General features: G+C 57.0%; 5 protein-coding genes across 5 annotated transcripts; 2 read left to right on the top strand and 3 right to left on the bottom strand.

Annotated features, from left to right (window-relative positions):
• Positions 1-394: 394 nt before the first annotated feature.
• On the bottom strand, positions 395-5,839 carry DICSQDRAFT_89378 (uncharacterized protein). The gene is made up of 7 exons (XM_007367831.1): positions 5,148-5,839; positions 4,612-5,087; positions 4,261-4,549; positions 3,646-4,186; positions 3,464-3,565; positions 3,368-3,396; positions 395-3,298 (listed from the first exon to the last, which is right to left on the bottom strand). Exon 7 carries the CDS (start codon positions 3,293-3,295, stop codon positions 740-742), a length of 2,556 nt encoding a protein of 851 aa, XP_007367893.1. The 5' UTR covers positions 3,296-3,298; positions 3,368-3,396; positions 3,464-3,565; positions 3,646-4,186; positions 4,261-4,549; positions 4,612-5,087; positions 5,148-5,839; the 3' UTR covers positions 395-739.
• A 481-nt stretch (positions 5,840-6,320) lies between these two features.
• Positions 6,321-10,195, bottom strand: DICSQDRAFT_156312 (malic enzyme). Its single transcript, XM_007367830.1, has 9 exons — positions 10,057-10,195; positions 9,205-9,258; positions 8,839-9,017; positions 8,584-8,667; positions 7,824-8,523; positions 7,667-7,767; positions 7,380-7,581; positions 6,491-7,152; positions 6,321-6,441 (listed from the first exon to the last, which is right to left on the bottom strand). The coding sequence occupies exons 1-8, from the start codon at positions 10,097-10,099 to the stop codon at positions 6,851-6,853; spliced, it is 1,665 nt and encodes a 554-aa protein (XP_007367892.1). The 5' UTR covers positions 10,100-10,195; the 3' UTR covers positions 6,321-6,441; positions 6,491-6,850.
• A 2,152-nt stretch (positions 10,196-12,347) lies between these two features.
• Positions 12,348-13,310, top strand: DICSQDRAFT_128333 (uncharacterized protein; the record flags this gene model as incomplete). The annotated part of the gene is made up of 1 exon (XM_007367829.1): positions 12,348-13,310. One exon carries the CDS (start codon positions 12,348-12,350, stop codon positions 13,308-13,310), a length of 963 nt encoding a protein of 320 aa, XP_007367891.1.
• Positions 13,311-14,502: 1,192 nt separating this feature from the next.
• On the bottom strand, positions 14,503-15,341 carry DICSQDRAFT_156311 (uncharacterized protein). The gene is given in 4 exon segments (XM_007367828.1): positions 14,503-14,699; positions 14,757-14,908; positions 14,928-14,991; positions 15,072-15,341. 4 exon segments carry the CDS (start codon positions 15,222-15,224, stop codon positions 14,628-14,630), a joined length of 441 nt encoding a protein of 146 aa, XP_007367890.1. The 5' UTR covers positions 15,225-15,341; the 3' UTR covers positions 14,503-14,627.
• A 354-nt stretch (positions 15,342-15,695) lies between these two features.
• Positions 15,696-17,318, top strand: DICSQDRAFT_162502 (uncharacterized protein). The gene is made up of 2 exons (XM_007367827.1): positions 15,696-16,180; positions 16,300-17,318. The coding sequence occupies exons 1-2, from the start codon at positions 15,833-15,835 to the stop codon at positions 16,783-16,785; spliced, it is 834 nt and encodes a 277-aa protein (XP_007367889.1). The 5' UTR covers positions 15,696-15,832; the 3' UTR covers positions 16,786-17,318.
• Positions 17,319-17,515: the final 197 nt, after the last annotated feature.

Raw genomic sequence — 17,515 nt, 5'->3', positions numbered from 1 at the left:
CTACCGCTGCTGAAAGCGGATACTTGGTCGCTTACGCATGGGGAGTTGTTGTCACATAAGGATCACCCTGCGATTCTGGGTAGATATTGGCTCGGATATACGATTGTCTGAGCGCGCCCTACTCATGGTCACTTCGGGCATCTCTCAAGGAGTCGACGATCCTTGATGCCCTGGGCACCTGACCGCCCGTTTCTGGAGCTGTGGTACACACAGAGTATGATCAATATCGTAATCTCAAGCGTACATATAGCGTCTCCAAAACGGGGACAGAGTTCATCGGCGGAATCGTCGCTACCCGCTTCATGGACGCCGGAGAATATACCCTTCTGATTGATACAGTCCTCATGGGTGAGGCTACAGTATGACTACAGACGATAGGATGGTGAAAGAAGAAGCGAGAGTGAGAAAACAATGCGAACGATTCTATGTACGAAGATGACGTGTAGACGGACGTACACGACGTGAGCATTGTCGACGTCTGCCCAAGTCACGATTCCGCTCATATTGATGTGGCCTCAGTGGATGGGGTGGGCAGAGGTTCAGTGAGTACGTGTGGTTACTCAGAAGATCATTGGTCTTTCGGTCTAGAGTACTAACATCCTCACTCACTACACATTCTGCAATGCAGACGGTGGCATTCCTCCGGGGTTTTCGATTGATGTCCATGAGCCCATTGACATCACGAGCTTGATCACAGCAGTGCTAGTCGTTGGCGTTGTGAGGTACATTGTATAGACAGTCACCACAGCTCCCAAGGCATCCGCCCTGTGCCCGCCTCGTCCTCCGCCCCGACCAAGTCGATTAGGACAGCAGATCGTGAGAAGACGTCATCGGGGCCGTGCGCGCAATGATCTGTGACCCAATGCTTCCACATACCTATGAGAAGACCGTCCTGCCTCGCCTGCTGCTCTCGTACCAGTCTGTCTTTGTGCGGCTTGATTGGGATGTAGTTGGAGTCTATCGTCGGCCCTTCGAATTTCTTCTTCGGCACATACGGCTCTGACAACTCCACAGCGACGCGGGCACGCATCAGCTCAGAGGGAGCCCCCAGCTCGCCCCAGCGGAAGCTGATCCTCAGCGTGCGCACGGTGTCCTGTGTGGGACCGTGAAGCTCAAAGACAGCCCACTTCGGATTCGTCGACAGCTGCTGGAATCGGTTGGAGACTTCGATGCATGGAAGATCTTCGAGAATGGGCAGATCCCCCAGATGCAGGTCGCCGATGTACACAGGCGCCAGCGGCCCTCCTTTGGCATGCGCAATCTTGTAACAGACGGAGAAACGCTCGACTTCGCGAAAATGGTTGCTCGAGAGATCTGTAGGGGTAACATGGATGCGAACGATAATGCGCTCGAGGAACTCGTCTCCGGCACGAGTCAGGTAGAATTCGAGAGCGGGGATGTACTTCTGGTGGGCGCGGGCGAGGGCAAAGCCATGACGAGCCAAGAGTGGGATGCACCAGTATTCCGGGGTAATCTGAAAGAACGCGAAGTGGGACCGGAGGGGACCACTGACGCTATCGAGGATGCCCAAGCCGTCGATCCGGACGTTGCGCGGGCGGCCCAAGACACGAACATCCTCGACTGCAATGTGCCGTGAACAATGCTGGAGTACGTCTATGGAAAGCGCGAACATCCGGTAGAACGTGTCCTGAGATCGGCCGCCCTCTGCGGTTGCACCCACCATGAGTGGGTCGTCTTCTGGCTCCTTCCCTTGTTCACGTCGCAAGGGTAGAGCGATGAAGTGGGCGCTGGAGGTATCGGCGCATTCCAGGATAGCCAGCATGTCGAAGTCGAGGTTGCGAACCGAATCTGGGGGCAAAAATGGTTTGATAGCTTTGGCAGAGATGATAGGAAGGCGAGTTCGGATGTCGAAGGAAAGGTGGTACTCGGGCCGACCTGCGGTGCTCGATTTAAGTCCAAGCTGCTTCATGAACCAACTGTGGACAACCCCTTCGACGTTGGCAGAGCAGGCAAAGTCTTTGGGAGAGCCAGCGAGAAGCCCATACATGTCAACGAACCAGTCCCTGTTCCCAAGCACCCTACGAACCGCCCAGCCGCCACGAACGGGGACAGGATCCGGTTCAAGCCCCTCACCAAACCGCCAACATGGCCCCCACGCGAACAGGCTCTGGTCGTACGGCGTGTGCTTCAGAATCTCCTCCTGTAGCCGGATAAACGCGTTTCGGCCCTCGCCATAGACCGTCGGCATGTTCACACCGAAGATCCCCATAAGCGAGTACGCCTCGTCTTCGATCCGCGTCGTCTCACGCTTCGACGCCCACCACATGCGCTTCGCAATCCCTACCGCATCCACCGGCTTCTGGTGCGTCAACACCTCCACATCGATCCCAGTGATCTCCTCCAGGACGTGTGCCAGCGTCAGCTTCGTCCCCAACACCCTCCAGTTCGGTCCAGAAAGGAACACGTTGTAGCGTGGCGCAATGAGCTCCTGCAACGTCCAGCCGCGCGTGTGCAGTCGGCTCTTCCGGAAGTAGGACTCTGGGGCCTCGGGAATGTCGTCGTCGGGCACGTCCGCAAGGTAAGAATAGCAGATGGTGGACAGCTCGTACCACTCGTACATGGAGTTGATTGCCTCGGAGAGCTCTGCGCTGCTTGCCTTGTCGATGCAGCAGGAGTCGAGCCATAGGAGGGTGAAGCCGTCGAGGCGAGCGGTGAGGCAGGATCGCCGAACCTTCACGGAGAGTCTGGGATCTCGGAGGACTGTACGACCGTTGTTGAGCAGAGCGTCCATATCTGGGATGATGGGTGGGTCCCCAAACTTGAAGTTGTGCGAGTCGGAGTCGGCCTGGGACGTGTCCGAATCGGGCATAGGCTCAGTGGAGCTGGTTGGCGTAGACGTGGAAAAGGGGACGTCGTCCATAGAGGGGTTGTCGTCTGCCAAGTCGGGATCCTTCGCGCTCTCCTCGAAAGTCGTGTTCTCTAACCTGTCTCCGGACGCGGTACTGTCCGTGCCATGGTTGAACTGACATCCTCCTTCCTCAGATTTTGAGTCGTCTAGAGCTGCCTGGGCTGTGAGCTCCGGTTCGTTGCCCGACATCTCCGAGGTAGTCATCGAGTTGTACACGGGATCGGGTTGGGCCTCAGTCCCATCGTCATCAGACGAACGGGATGGGTCATTCGCAAAGATGTCCTTGTAGTGCTTGTGGACCTCCAGGACGTCTTGGTAGGTCTGTTCGCCGATCGGGTCCCACGTATGCGAGACGATTGCATAGCGTATCTTGCGAGGGTCGTGAACGAACACAAAGAGACCAGTTCGCGTGTCCAGTAGACGCATAATCTTAGATGAGGGGAAGCATGTGGAGTTAGATCCTCAGGTCGAGTACAAAGTTTGTCGACACTTACGTACCTTCGTTCAGGTTTACAAACACCCCCAGTCTGATAGAAGAAAGAATTGCATTCACTTTAACAGGAATAGTGGGACAGGGATGCAACGCAAACGTACTCAGGTTGGTGACACGGTGGATTGGGGTGTGGGACGGTGAAGCAACCGTCTATTTATTGCTGCGGCGGCCGCAAAGCGCCTCGGGGAGGTGTTACCTCGTGTCTGCAGCACTCGTCAGTACGTGGGTCCGTCACATTGCTTCGTGAGGGCGTCCTAAACAAGTTCAGGTAGGCAGTGCTTACTCGTACCAGTGTCCGATCGGACCAACTCGCGCGCGATGCTGCCGCGATAAGTCACGGGCGTTAGATAGATGACAAGGATTGTCGTAAACCCGCGCGGAGTCTGGTCGATCCGTGGTCCAAGCGTGTCTTGTGTCCTAGTATTTCACAGCCTCAAGTCAAATGCACGGACGTCGACATAGCCTCACAAACTGCCATCAGGGCCCTCGAAAGGTCTTGCATTCATACCGGTGTAGCCGTGTTTTCTTCGCCGCCGTCGACTAGGCTTGGTATGCCCTGTAAGGATTGCCGATGTAGAGAGCCAATGCGGGATGACGGCATTCTGACCGCCTCGAGGTGAAGCCGGTTCTGGAAACGTCGTCTGTACCTGTGCCAGTCTTCAGATATTTGAGCATGTGTGCGGACCGTTGTAACGATGAGCCGAACCCAAATCAGCTGTGCTAGCTCTTTGTGTGAAAGGCATTGCGTGTGCCGTTGAACTGGCGGGATCACCCTGTTTTGTCCCACAATAACGTGATTGCTGTTCAAAGGGCTCGGCCGTCGCCGAACAACGCGTTTCGACTGTCAGTGGAAAGCCTCACCGAGTAAATACCCCCAAGCACTGAAGAGAGAGCTCACCTTGTCGAGCCTTCAATCCATTTAGCTCTCAATCTGATGCGAACGACAGCCGGCGTACATAGGGCAACCAAAGAAATTAAGTACGAGGGCAGGCACTCCGGCAGATCTCTTGCCTACAAGAAACGACCACTCCGGCAAGACACGGGGGAAGCGATCGAAGTCAGTATTGCACCTATCCATGAAGCTACTCGAATGACTACGGCTCAAAAAGCAGTCATGTATCGATCACCCATCGCCCATTCCGATCATCCGTTATCGACTCATTGGTATTTTACGGACTCGGCTCTCCCTGCATATCGTGAAAAACGTTGAAAGCCGACCCGCAACACATGATTATCGAATCTCACTCACAGTACATCTTCCCTCGCCGATGGCAAAGGAGATCGACAACTTGTTTGCTTCGTGGAGGCCTATCAGCTCACGCTCCATCCGTTGTCCAAAGAGCGCCTTGCACTGTTCGTCGGTGCTGCCTGAAACCGCGCAGGTGATCGCCACGCGCTGTAAATCGGGGAACCCCGCGCGACGCGACTCGATTTCATTGAGCTTGCCAATGTCCCAGAGCTCCACTGTTTGTATGTCCGCCAATATTTCGGTATCCGGTTTCCATTCTAGTTGAATCTGCAGCTCGCTGAGTGCTGGCATGCCAGCTCCGGAGAAGATGCTGCCGAACATTCGGAACGACGAAGGACGCCGCTTCTCAGGGTATTCCTTTGCTTTCGACAACGCAAAACGAAGGCAGAGACGGGAGAGCTTCTTACACGAGGAGAGTGCCTCTCCAAGTCTGAGCCACATGGTGGGGGGCGACTGTTCCTCGTCATAGTGATCGTCTTCAAGTGGATGAAATACGTGAGAATATAGCACACATAATGACCGGATACGCTACTCACCTTGGCTCTCGCGTAGCCCCAGCTGGATGACATCCTCAAGGTCAACGTCAACCTCTTCAAGGTATTTGCACCGGTCGCGTATGAAACGCCACGCGCTCTCTGCAAGATCCGGCGTGGCCCAATCGCTTTTCTGCAGCGACAAGGAACGCAATGTACGGACATCCAGGAACTTCCCGTATTTTCCCAGAGACAATTGAAAGGCCCCGCGCATGGTGAGATACTCAACGTTGACTTGCAGCTGGCACCGCTTGCTCGGCGAGTGCATCATGTCGGCGGCGGCGTCAGCGGTGCCGCCACATTCCTCCATCACCAATTCCCGCACAGAGCTCAAGAGCAGTGAGGTAAACAGGGAGGGTATTAGGGATGCATCGCCTACGGCCCAGATCTCGCTGAGCTCGAAGTAATCGAGCTTTCGAGTCAGCAGCGTGGCTTCCATAGCCCGAGTGGCGTCGGGGAGCACCAGTCTCAAGCCGTGCAACGTCAAGCGTTTCAGGTTCGGTAGATGGGAAAGGATCGATGCGAGCACATCACAGTCGAGCTGTGGGCAATCGACACAGGCGCTGCCGAAGCTGTCCCATTGAGCCTGGGTGATGTCCGGATTTTCTGCGCCTTCCTGCGCCAACCACGAGCCGTACGTCTCCCTGCGTATGATGACGGACCTTCGTAGTGGTCGCGAGAGGACAAGGGACTGGATGTGGCGGGTGATGCAAGCTACGTCACTTCGTAGGAACGTGGCGAAGCCGGCAAAGGTGGTTTTCCTGCGGACGACGATAGACGCAAAGAGGTAGGGCCGAACCACTTCGTTCCAACTCTTGCATGCTCGTGAGCACGACGACAATGCCTTCTGGGCTTCCTCTTGACGGAGAATAGCCAATACCTCACGAAAGATCTCAAGTGGCGCGTTGCCGAGTACGCCAGTTGAGGTTGAGGACCTGTCCGGCGGCACGGGATCCACGGAACTCCCGAGATCGGTCTTGCTATCCACTAAATGACAGCTCAACCCTTCGGTGGGCGGGAGAGACATGGCAATACGACTCACTTTCTGTGGCGAGACCAGAAGGGCTTCTTGGTTCGTACGAAGAGAGGGTGTATGTCAGGGTTGATGTGGATAGAGCGGCGGTACGGGAAGACATGTATATGTAGCACCGCCTTATGTGGTCAGTACTGGACGGTCGATGCGTGCCGAGCGCTGGCCACCCAGCTTCAGCGAGTTTTATTATTGTTCAGGTGCATTCATGACAGAACTAGCGGGAAATCACAAGATAGCCTTGCTTGGACACTCCTACCCGATTATCTGTGTGTATTGTCAGATCACAAAACCGGTGGAGAAACGAACGACTCACCAGTTGCGGTCGAGTACGGGTTCTGAGAAACACAGACGATGGACAGAAGAAAGCTTGAACCGCGAAAATCTATACCGCTCATAATGACGCCATAGAAACTCTACAACCGCGATGCGACGCCTGCAATACCAATATAGAGACCAGCGTTATGTTTTTACTCGTTGTGGCGAAGGAGAAGAAGTGTGTATCCAGGTGTCATGTTATAGTATACGAGGACGGGAATAGGGAAGGAAAGCATAGCAGCAGAGCGTGAAACACGTAAGAAATCCATCCGATCCGCGGATGGACGACAGCAGTCAAAAGGGTGAGGGCGAAGTTCGACGAACGAAGGTAAACCGCAGCAGTCTAGCAGGCAAGGCCTCACGGGTTCCACATCCTCTCCTTGACGAACGCCAGCAGCTCCGCGTCCGACTTCCGCCGCAGATCCGCCGAGCGGTCGACCCCGGCCTTCTGCGCCGCGCGGATGACGGCTAGCGCGATGTCCGCCGAGATCTCGCGGATGCGCTCGATGCGCGGGTAGAGGAGGTCGTCCGCGCGCTCGTCGGGCGTGAGCGACTCCGCGAGCCCGAGCGAGGACGCCTCCACCATCGAGTCCGTCACCGCCGACGCGCGCGACAGGATCGCGCCGAGGCCGAGCCCGGGGAAGATGTACATGTTGTTGCCTGTGGGATGGGTGGCGTCGGTCAGCACCAAGCACCGATAACGCAGCGTGCGGAAGCAGAAGGTATAAAGGAACCGCAGATCGCGGTATGACTGTCTCGAAGGTAACCAAGACAGAGATCATACAGGCTCCGTTGCGACGGAAACAATCTCTTCCTCGCGGGAAGTGACCAAGTAGACGTCCCGCACTGGTCACCAGCAGCGAACTGCGAGAAAGGAATGTACGTACCCTGTCCGGGGTACAGCGTGCGGCCGTTGTAATCCTGCTCCGGGAAGGGCGAGCCAGAGGCGAAGAGGACGTTGCCTTTCGACCACTCGACCGCCTCGTGAAACTCGCACTCGGAGAGGCGCACGGGGTTCGAGAGCGGGAAGATGATCGGGCGCGGGTTAAGCGCGGACATGGCCTCGATGACAGATTGGTTGAACGCGCCCTGTTTGTCGGAGTGACCGTCAGACGAGAACGAATACAGCACGCTTGAAGGTAAGACTCGAGCCGTAGATGGAGCACGAGCGTACCTTGGTGGTAGAGAGACCCATGAGGGCCGTGGGCTTGATGAACTTGATGATCTCGGTGAGGTTCGTGAGGGCGGGGCCGTTGTAGTCCTTGCGCGAGAAGTCTAGAGAGACTTGTAAGTACATGCTGTAGCTGAACGAGAATTGGGGATAGACGTACACTTCTTGTGCTCAGCCATAGGACCACGGCCGTCGAAGACGAGGCCCTGCGAGTCAACAAGGTAGATGCGCGAGCGCGCCTCCTCCTTCGACAGACCCTGGAGCATGAAGAAGCTCTGCAGCTGCATCGCGACACCCACGCCAGCCGAACCCGCACCCAAGAACAGGATGCGGTGGTCCGAGAGCGGACGGCCGGACGCCGCGCTCGAGAGCTTCGCGGCGTTGATGAAGCCCGAGAGCACGACCGCCCCCGTGCCCTGGATGTCGTCGTTGAACAGCGGGTAGCGGTCGCGGAAGCGGTCAAGGTACGCGAACGCCTTGTCCGTCGCGAAGTCCTCGAACTGGATAAGCAGCTTCGGGAACGCCTTCGCCATCTCGCCCATGAACTCGTCCATAAACTCGTCCATGACCGCCATCGGCACGCGCTTCTGCCGGAGGCCCAGGTAGAGCGGGTCGTCGAGGTAGCGCTGCGTGTCCGTGCCGAGGTCGAGGCAGATGGGGATCGTGGACTCGGGGCGGATGCCCGCGCCGGCGACGTAGAGCGAGAGCTTGCCGATCGAGATGGGCATGCCGTTTACGCCGAGGTCGCCGAGCCCGAGGATGCGCGAGCCGTCGGTGACGACGGAGATGCGTGCCTCGTTCTTGCGCGGCCAGTTGCGCAGGATCTGGCCGATCCTGCCCTTGTCTTTGATGGAGATGAACTAGGATCACGCGCGCGTTGAGCATGGAGGAGCACACGTCAGAGAGGGGAAGAGACGTACGAGGCCCTCGGGACGACGGTAGATGTGAGAGTACTGAATGCATGCATCGCCAACTGTGGGCGTGTAAATCAAAGGGGTGAATTCCTATAACAGGCCAAACCGGCCACAGCGTCAGCATCTACCTACTGACAGAAAGAGCGCATAACCCCAGACGATCGCGACCAATAGTAGCGCTGCGCAGGAAGACCAAAAGCCTAACGATCGCGAAGAACGCGCACGGACGCGAGGACGCCACGTAACAAGTACAGGACTCACCGCCATGTTTGTCAAGCACAGGCGATAGAACATGTTGGGGTCCGCATCCTTGAGCTGGCTCAAGTAGATGTACTTTTCGATGTTTTTGTCCTTGGAGCGGAGCTGCGCGAGGCAGCGCTGGGCGTGGACCGCGTCGTCGAGCATAGGCGGGGTGAGGCCATGGGCGAGCTTCGCCGGCGCTTGTGAGGAGAAAGCGTTGAGTATTGCAGTGACGGGGTATGCAAGGGAAAAGGTTTGTATCAGGAAGGTGGAAGGATACGCGCGAAGACGCGACCGCGAGGCAAGTGCCAAGGCCGACAGCCAAGCGCGGGAGCAGCGCAAGAAGGCAGGTAGAAAACGAAGCGAAGCGAAGGCGAAGATACTCACGAGCAGACGTGACCTTGAGCTTCTGGACGCCGTTGGACCAGACGGGAGTGAGGACTATCGTCATTTTTGCGAGCGAATGGGTGTCGACGCAGACAGGTGGGATGGGATTAGGCAAGCGTCAGCGAGCAGTCAAGTGGTAACTGAAAACAAGGCGAGAGGTATCAGAGAGCAGGGGTATTATATACGTATACAAATAGGGTTCCAGGTGCAGCAATGGTCTAAGAGGGAGGTGAGACAGGAGAGAAATGGGACGAGAGAGATATGGTGAAAGCACGTTTGGGGAAAAGAAGCTTGCGGGCAAGGCACCCCGGGATTTTATAGACCAGACGCCCCAGCAACAGACTCAGAGATAGATTCGTCTGGACCCCAATTACAGAGCCTGCCTAATCATCAAGCTTGAATGACCGCGGCCAGCGAGTAGGATTTGGTATCCTTGGACACCAGACCGCTGGCGCTGCTCAGCCCGACGGATCCAGATCAGCAGCTGGTACCCTCCTGGGCCCCGCTGTTTGATGTGCAAAGCTCCGTGAGCGATTGAAATCAACGAACGAGGCGTGTTGTTGTTGGCCGCCGTCCGCGTCGAACATGCTCAGCGGACGAAGTAACACATCAACGGGATGCACCTGCCCAAAAATATCCGGCTCCGTCGTGACAGGCACAGGCTCCCCGGAGGCAAAATACTGCGCGTTCGTCTGTTCCGAATTTTCCCTCTACCCCCCGGGCACCCGCCCACGACCGTGTGTCCGTACAGTGTCAGCATATCATACATCTCGCGCATGTACTGGCGCAATCGCCACGACGGCAGTCTCTGGGGAAGCGGAGAAGCACTAGAATCACAACGCAGCCGCTCACCTTGTTTGGCTTGCTTTCGGACGGCTGTCTTGACTGCGTTCATCTCTTGCGATGGACCGAGGTGGGGTACTCTATGACGTTTATACTAGCTGGCCCAAGAATATTTAGAACTCTTGGGGTTCAGCAAAATTAGTAGGATAGTCTAAGAGAAGTAGAAGTCTTGGGTCGGAGCCAGCGTGTGCTTGGGGATGAGGAAAAATGGGGAAAGTCGGATGACTGCGGAAGAGGTGTTGTTGAACAGTCTATTGAGTCAATTTGTAGAACGGAGCATGACTCGAGCCGCACGCGAATGTGCCTCCCCACATCGTATGATATTGGGGGTGTTTCATTCTTCGCGGAAGGGGAGCGCCTAAGTATGCTAATAGGATGAGGAGACACGGAAGGCCGCGTTGGGCCGATGCTCTTGGTAATGGGACGAGTCGTACGCGATGGAAAGTTTACCTCCCAGCGAGCGACTCATCTACGTACAGAGCGGTACGACCGCGGGCAGGGGACACTTGAAGGCCAGAGAGGCAATATGGGGAATTCGAATGGCTGATTGAGGAGACTTGAAGGGCCCATTGGGACGCGGACGAGACATCAAGCGACCGAAGGCAGTTCCGAGGTCTTGTTCCGACACGGCGTGATGCTTGCACTCTGACACTACCATCGACAGACCCTCGACGTATCTTGGCCCCCTCTCGACATGTCCTGACCGCCCTCGACAGCTTCCTCCGGGGGATCCGATCGCGTCTCAAATAGAAACACATACCTGTGCTGATGCCGAGACGGGACCAAAACAATCACACACGCGCAGCCTGGACGTCGAACGTTGACCGAGCCTTCACCCATAGTGGTCCCACCCATCAGGTCCTCCTACACATCTTCTGCTCCACACCCACCCGTGTCCTCATAAGAAGTTCGGTGAACGGCGACCTCCTGTAGTGAAAGGGCAATGCGAGTTCGCCTTGCTTCGCCCGCGGTGACGTCGATAGGGACGACCAAGACAATGGCGTTGACGCAATAAGCTTCCTCGAGCAACATTCCTGCGTGTGTAGGCTTTCAAGACTAGGCATGACACATGGCGGAGGGGTACAATCAACGGTGGGCTCGTGGACGCACATGACGAAACTTTAACTTGCCACCAGCCGCAGCCTAAAGGGGAAATATAGGCGCCAGAGGGTTTTCAGAGCTCCTTTCAGTCGTTCACCCCACCCAGTCGCAATGTGAACCGCTGGGATCCCCCTGTGAAGTTGCGGCGTCGGCACTGAGAATACAAATTCCTTGTTGATGCTCGCAGTCCAACACCTCATCATGCCTGCGGCCCTTCCCTTATCCTTGACAGAAAACGGGTGTCTCCCGGTACGGACAGGTAAACTGCCACCCTTGTCGTTACAGTGGAGCACAGGGGACTCCGGATAGTGCGAAAGAGATGCGTATCTGTATGAGCGGCCGCGGCGGACACACTGACGAGATCAACATCGACCTGGAGGACCTCAGCGCGAGGGAGCTATCCGAGAGACGACGTAAGTGGCAGACTTTGCTACTGTGGCTATTGTGTGCTCACTCAGTCAGCTGGGGAAGCGCATCGAAAGCGAGGACTACGCTCGCCATCAGCGTACAGGAGGCCGAATGGTAATCGGCGTGATCTGCTGTCCGGGGTGGCGTCCAGATTTGACGGCAGCACTAGGAGCATCGCAGTGCTTGCATCAACGTCGGGCTGGCGTCGACGGCGCCAGACTACAATAAGGTGCGACCTGCGATATTCGAGGCTATGTTAATCCTCGTGCAACTCAATACAGGATGTGATTCACTGAGGCCCATGACACGGCTTCGACTGCAGACATCGACGGAGCCGCGTGGGCAGCCATTGTAGTCCTACGCATCTAGGTCGCGCCCGTCGCTTCTCATGACAGCTATCGCCCCCAGACCCATCTAATCGAAAATCCATCTTCAAGCGAATGCACACCGCCTGCATGGAATGAAGCGCAGGTTGCGCCCACAAAGTAATGCCGTGCGACCCACATACTGGACAGTCTCACGGCAGGCAGGCGGTATTGGTGAGTCGCCCTCAGCTGACAAGCATAAGTAGGCAGGTCGTCTTGCTTTCCACTTCCCCATTGACTGCCTCTCCGATAGACTTCGGTGAGTTTGGGCGTTGTCTTCCCTGGTCCGCTCGATCACTTAAACTGTTGCAGGTGCCCGCTTAATCTTTTTCGGGGGACACATCTGACGGAAAAAAGGTACGTGAGCGCCGACGTGCTACACATAGCATAGATATATAACTCGCGTAATACTACGATTCCCAGACCATGCGTCTCCTCGACACGCGGACAGGTCTCTTCGTCTTCGCCCACGATCCTCGCCAGATACGCTATGCGATTGTCTCGCATACATGGGACCCGAACGGAGAGCAGTCCTATCAAGTCGTACTGGAGATCCACAAGCGCTACAAGCATATCTTTGCGCAGACCCCACCCCACACATCCGATGATGCCACAATCGAAGTGCAGCCTGATCCCATCTACGACTCCATGGCGGCATCGGGGAGCCCCGACGACAGCCCTGCGGGTGCTGGCAAAATGGCTCCCCCCGAGAGTTCGAAGAATTCTGCATCCGCAGACGATACCAGGAGCCCAGCGTCCGAAGACAGTGCGGAGAGCCCCGATTCTGAGGGGGACGCGAAGAGCCGAGTGTCCGATGGCGCAGAGAGCGCAAAGAGTCCTGACTCCGGATACGGCACTCACACTGAAGAGTGGTATCCCTGCTCCACCCCACGAGCTCTGTCAATGGTCGGCGGCGTACCTATGGGCGACCTTCCTCCTTGGGAAGAGCAGCGGTGTATCGGCGTCTCCAGCCGCTTCCGGTACCCCTCGACAAACCCAAAGTGGGCTGTCTTTGAGCTCCATGGTCCCACGCAGAAAACGGTGCGTACACTGCGGATCAGTTTCCGCCGGGGCGAGCGCGGAGACCCCTCTGAGATCATGCGCGCCCGGGTCGCCTTGGAGCTGTCGGAGCCGCACATGTCGACGAAGATATCGGAGGGCCCGTCGATCCCCTCTGACTACACCCCAGTGGAGCCCGACAAGGATAGGGTATTGCGCGAGCACCAGGGGACGAAGGACACGCTGATGCTGTATATGTGGAGGCACTGGTCCACAAGCACGTGCGTACATGCGCCCGAAGGCCCGGTCTTCGAACGATCTGCTGCGTTGGTTAACATGCTCGGGGAGGAAAGCAATGAGTCGCGGTGCAACCCTTGGCAATTGTGGTGATTTCTATACCTCCAGCAACCTTGCCCAATGGCACGTGCCAGCGTCAGGATAATCTTGGTGTACAGTAAGTACGGACTCCGAGCGTGTTCGGACGACAAGGCGCCCGACGCGCATCGCTTCTATCAATGTACGTTCTTAGCCTCCGATAGCACGAATAATTGGTATGCGAGCAGACATATACATATTAGATGCCTATGTTCCAAAGATGATAGGTACTAGAGGAGCTTGCCGACACCTCCACGCCTCATTTGAGATATACTTACTGTGACTGAAGTCCGCGAGAGTCATGCGCGGCGCCTTGTAGACTCATTTGCAGAGCACCAGGTCTCAGCGGAGGTCTGCCAGCCCAAACAAGTCGGAGAGCTAGATTGTGGTTGCACTGTCACACCATCTCTTCGTTCCGAAGCTCCCGGAGAGGAGTCCAGAGCGAGACTCTGCAAGCTTGCATGGGGATCATGAGTTACGCGCCAACGGCATATACACAAGAACCCTTCGTTCTTGCTGCTGACTCGGAACACGGATGGGAATCTACCAGCTATCTGGAGGCTTATCGGGAGGAAATCGAAGATGCTTGTCCGAACATCAGGCCAGTCAGAACATTGAAATTACGGTAGTATACTCACTATTCAGAACGAATGAGCATTAATGAGCCTGATGGGATGGCCCAAGACTCTCTCCGTGGACAATAGCCGCGGACGCTTGCCACTTCCAAGGCTTCGCAGACCACCTCACAGTGGTTGGGGATCATGGATAGGTATGTTGCATAGCCGCGCGTGGGCCAAGCCGGCAGGAAGCGGAAGGAAGACCGAGTGGTTGACTCAACGCCAGAACCCTGGTCTGCGGGGAAAGACGGGTCGTGCATGCGTGACTGGTTGATAAGAGCAGGCGCTGGCGTCGACGTGCAGAGCTAGTCAGGTGAGGGTGAGTATGGTATACGAGGGTGCTAGGAGCCACAGCATGAACCGGAGCTCGCACGAGGGTGTGATGTTCAGCAGATGACTCCGGGCCCGCACGAGATCTTAGCTCACGTCCAACGGCGCGGGTGTTCATGTCAGATGAGTAGGGAATCCCTCTGGCAAGGATGCAGACAAAGAAAGCGGCACCCGTAAGGTCTCCGAACTCCGGTGCCTATGGGGTTTTACTGTAATACTGTAAGTTCCTCAGCAATAAGCTGAGCACGTACGTTCACTGTGCCGCTTCAAGTGTAGATTGAGTTGTCTCAAATAGCCGACTACCCTTTGGGCCATACTACTCGTAATTACCTACCACACCCTCCCATTTGTTAGAAGCGTCCATACTATTGTTCGGCCCACATCGTCAGCTCCATCCAGTGTCGGTCAAGTCTCGAAGGGACGGAACAAGCTCTGTTTTGTCATGAAAAGCCTGGGGCTGACCTTGAAAGATAGCTCAGTGGAAGAGGGGCAAAAGAAGGGCAGGGCAACGTACGCATACGGAGCTTCGGGACAAGGCCGTCGAAGCCTGTGATTTGATAGAGTTGCCATTGAGGCAGGTTGCGCGGCACACAGCCGGGCCGCAGCGACATGTCCCACTTGGAGACTGGCACCACGACGCAAACCCGACTTCGTCCCTGATTTGTCCTTTTAGCTCCGACGCGACTGAGACTGCGCAGTATCTTGACTGCACTTGCTTTGACAAGGGAACCCTTGAGACCTCCCACGTCCTGTCAGTGGTATATCAGTGGAAGCTGTTTGCCAGTGGTAGACGCACTGCCGGTTTGCTCGGGATCCAAGTGCGCAGTACCTGCTTTACTACCGCACGTCGTGTGTTCCCTAACGAATGAAGGGGCACGATGATCCATCTAGCCCATACGCGGCTGTCGCTACTTGTCTCGTCTCCCTTGACCGCTATGCCCGGAGATGGCCCAGCATCGCCCCTCGGAGAGTGCTGATCCATTCCGGCGGCAGGCAGAACCGCCAATATCGGTCGTAAATGGCATGGTGTCCTCAAATCTAGACGAGGCGACGAAACGGCCGGCGTCGAGATGGAGTCTAAGAAAGAACAGGACCGAGGCGTTTGCACCGCCGGGATATGACGCGAGATGTGCTTATCCGCCCGCCCCGGCGACAAATTCCCATGACACTCCCAGCTACCCCGCATTCGACTCGTTGTCATTCACTTCGTATGCAGCAGGCAGACGATTGGATGCTGAGACAGCAACACCCGCCTGCGCAGCACGCACGTCGCACGCCGGCCGGTAAGTGGCTCCTGTTACGCTTCGATAGGGACAGGGTTATCGGCGAGAGCGGTGTCTCACGTACACGCTCACCTCACCCAGCGGCCCCCCCCCTGTCTAATTGTGTCCACAGCTCCGCCTGCCCAACCTTTCTTCTCTCCAATTCACCTCCTCTCTTATAACCCTCATGTCTCTGTAAGCCCCTCCTCTCCCGCTGCTAAACAAATCCGTCTTGGCACCTCGCAAGCACACGCGCGCGTCTCGTCTTGGTCATTCCCGTCTTATACACAGGAGATTCTCAGCGTGCACTGATTAGCACATCCCGAGAATGTCGACGTCGACGACTCCAAGCCCTCCAACGGGCCCCGCGACCCAGAGCCCCGGCTTCTCCTCCATCTTCCAGTCCCCCGGCGGCCCCCCGCTCATCCTCGTGTGCATCGCCGCGGGCCTCCTCCTCGGCGCCTTCATCGGCGTGCTCCTCATGCGCCGCATGCGGCCTCGCGTCGTCGTGCAGCGCATGAACGGCGCGGACTTCCTCCGAGGACTCAACCCGAACTTCGGCGAGAAACCCACACTGCTGGACATCCACCTATTGCCTGCGAGCGAGGAGGGCACATCGTATGGGGACGGGAAGGGTAAAGTCGGAGGCGAGCGAGGAGCGTGGGGGCATGTGTCGGTGAGTATCCTGTCCTACTCTCTCGCCATATGTTGGGGTATTCCCACTGCTCGGCCTCGGACGGGTTGTAAGGTACTGCAATGTATGGTGATCACTGTACTCATGATTTCCCTTGTCAGCCATTCGCCGCACGCTACCTCTCCTCCTCCGATGGCCAGCCGAAGTCGTCCACAGCACCCCCGTCCTCGCCTCCATCCTTTACCCGCGGGGAAGGAGTTCTGTCCCGCATCATCACCCAGTTCTACTGGGCAAACCCGCGCTGGCGTCCCCGCCCACACGAGCACAGTCCCACGTCCCCAAATCCACACCCCGACGCGCGCCGCGTGCAGCTCGCGGTGACGATCTCGATGCCGTCGCCCCAGCGGCCTGCGTGCCACCCCCGCCGCCCCTCGCCTTCGGGGACGCCGCGGCCGTCGACGTCGAGCGACCCGCTAAAGAACGGTTCCACCGCCTCCTCCGACGCTCACGCCCACGCTTCCGACGACGCGAACCCGGTGCCAGACTGCTGCATCGGCACCGTCGTCGTCTCGTATCGTCCCGACCCCAACGGCTCCCCGGCCGCCGCCCCTCCTGCCGCCTCTCCTGCCGCCGCCGCCGCGACCTGAGGCCTACTTCCGAGGACTCGTGCACTCGTATCTGATTTCTCACTTTCTTCTCCGCACATCATGAACGGACGCCACCCGTGGGAGTGCGACGCCTGCATTCGTGCATGGTGAGGCTCGCAGCCCGCCAGAACACATAGCGATCGTGCCGCGCGCAGCAGCTTCGACGGCTCTCATGCGATCCCGGCAGCAGTGCGTGTACAGCGCGTCCAGTCAGTATCTCACGCGGAACATGGCGCAGCTCTCCCAGGGCAGCCAGTGCCGCGGCGTTCCTGCGTCATCATCCAGGATTAGGAGCAGGCACTGTGTGTGTATGCCGAGACGTGGATGGGACGGGAGCGAGATAGACTGATGGATGGATGGCGGATGGATGGATAGGCACCACAGCGTGGGTGTTGGACAGCTTACTGTTGTACAATATACGTGTGCTGTGGCTGTCCCGCAGAGACTCTGCATTACGACCCTGGATCCTCCTGTACGTACTCACCGTGGATTCAACGAAGACAGTGAATGAACTACATATACGTGATACTCGCCCATTGATCGCGGACAGGCATTGTGGCCAGACAAAGGCATTCCGCCGGCTGATTTCACACGCACACAGATTGAGGTTCGGAATGCAGCGATCATGATATTAGGCTTTGATGTTACAGACGATGTACGGAAGTAGTCGGATACCTTCGGGTAGACGGCAGAGCGTCTCAGTGAGCCGTCACGAGCTCACCTCCGCATG

The sequence above is a fragment of the Dichomitus squalens genome, assembly GCF_000275845.1.
Source record: "Dichomitus squalens LYAD-421 SS1 unplaced genomic scaffold DICSQscaffold_29, whole genome shotgun sequence".
NCBI classification, from domain to species: domain Eukaryota; kingdom Fungi; phylum Basidiomycota; class Agaricomycetes; order Polyporales; family Polyporaceae; genus Dichomitus; species Dichomitus squalens.
This window is presented reverse-complemented; position numbering and strand designations above follow the sequence as displayed.

Excerpts from the sequence above, each read along its gene's own strand:
- DICSQDRAFT_89378 (XM_007367831.1), bottom strand. The coding sequence starts at position 3,295 with ATGCGTCTACTGGACACGCGAACTGGTCTCTTTGTGTTCGTTCACGAC.
- DICSQDRAFT_156312 (XM_007367830.1), bottom strand. The coding sequence starts at position 10,099 with ATGAACGCAGTCAAGACAGCCGTCCGAAAGCAAGCCAAACAAG. Across the intron at positions 9,259-10,056 it reads CCGAAAGCAAGCCAAACAAG|TCCTCACTCCCGTCTGGTCC; the intron begins GTGAGCGGCTGC and ends AAATGACGATAG. Across the intron at positions 7,153-7,379 it reads CACGCTGTACCCCGGACAGG|GCAACAACATGTACATCTTC; the intron begins GTACGTACATTC and ends CCCATCCCACAG.
- DICSQDRAFT_156311 (XM_007367828.1), bottom strand. The coding sequence starts at position 15,224 with ATGGATCAGCACTCTCCGAGGGGCGATGCTGGGCCATCTCCGGGCATA. Across the intron at positions 14,992-15,071 it reads GACGTGCGGTAGTAAAGCAG|GACGTGGGAGGTCTCAAGGG; the intron begins GTACTGCGCACT and ends TACCACTGACAG. Across the intron at positions 14,700-14,756 it reads TGTCCCGAAGCTCCGTATGC|CCCCAGGCTTTTCATGACAA; the intron begins GTACGTTGCCCT and ends TTTCAAGGTCAG.
- DICSQDRAFT_162502 (XM_007367827.1), top strand. The coding sequence starts at position 15,833 with ATGTCGACGTCGACGACTCCAAGCCCTCCAACGGGCCCCGCGACCCAG. Across the intron at positions 16,181-16,299 it reads GAGCGTGGGGGCATGTGTCG|CCATTCGCCGCACGCTACCT; the intron begins GTGAGTATCCTG and ends TTCCCTTGTCAG.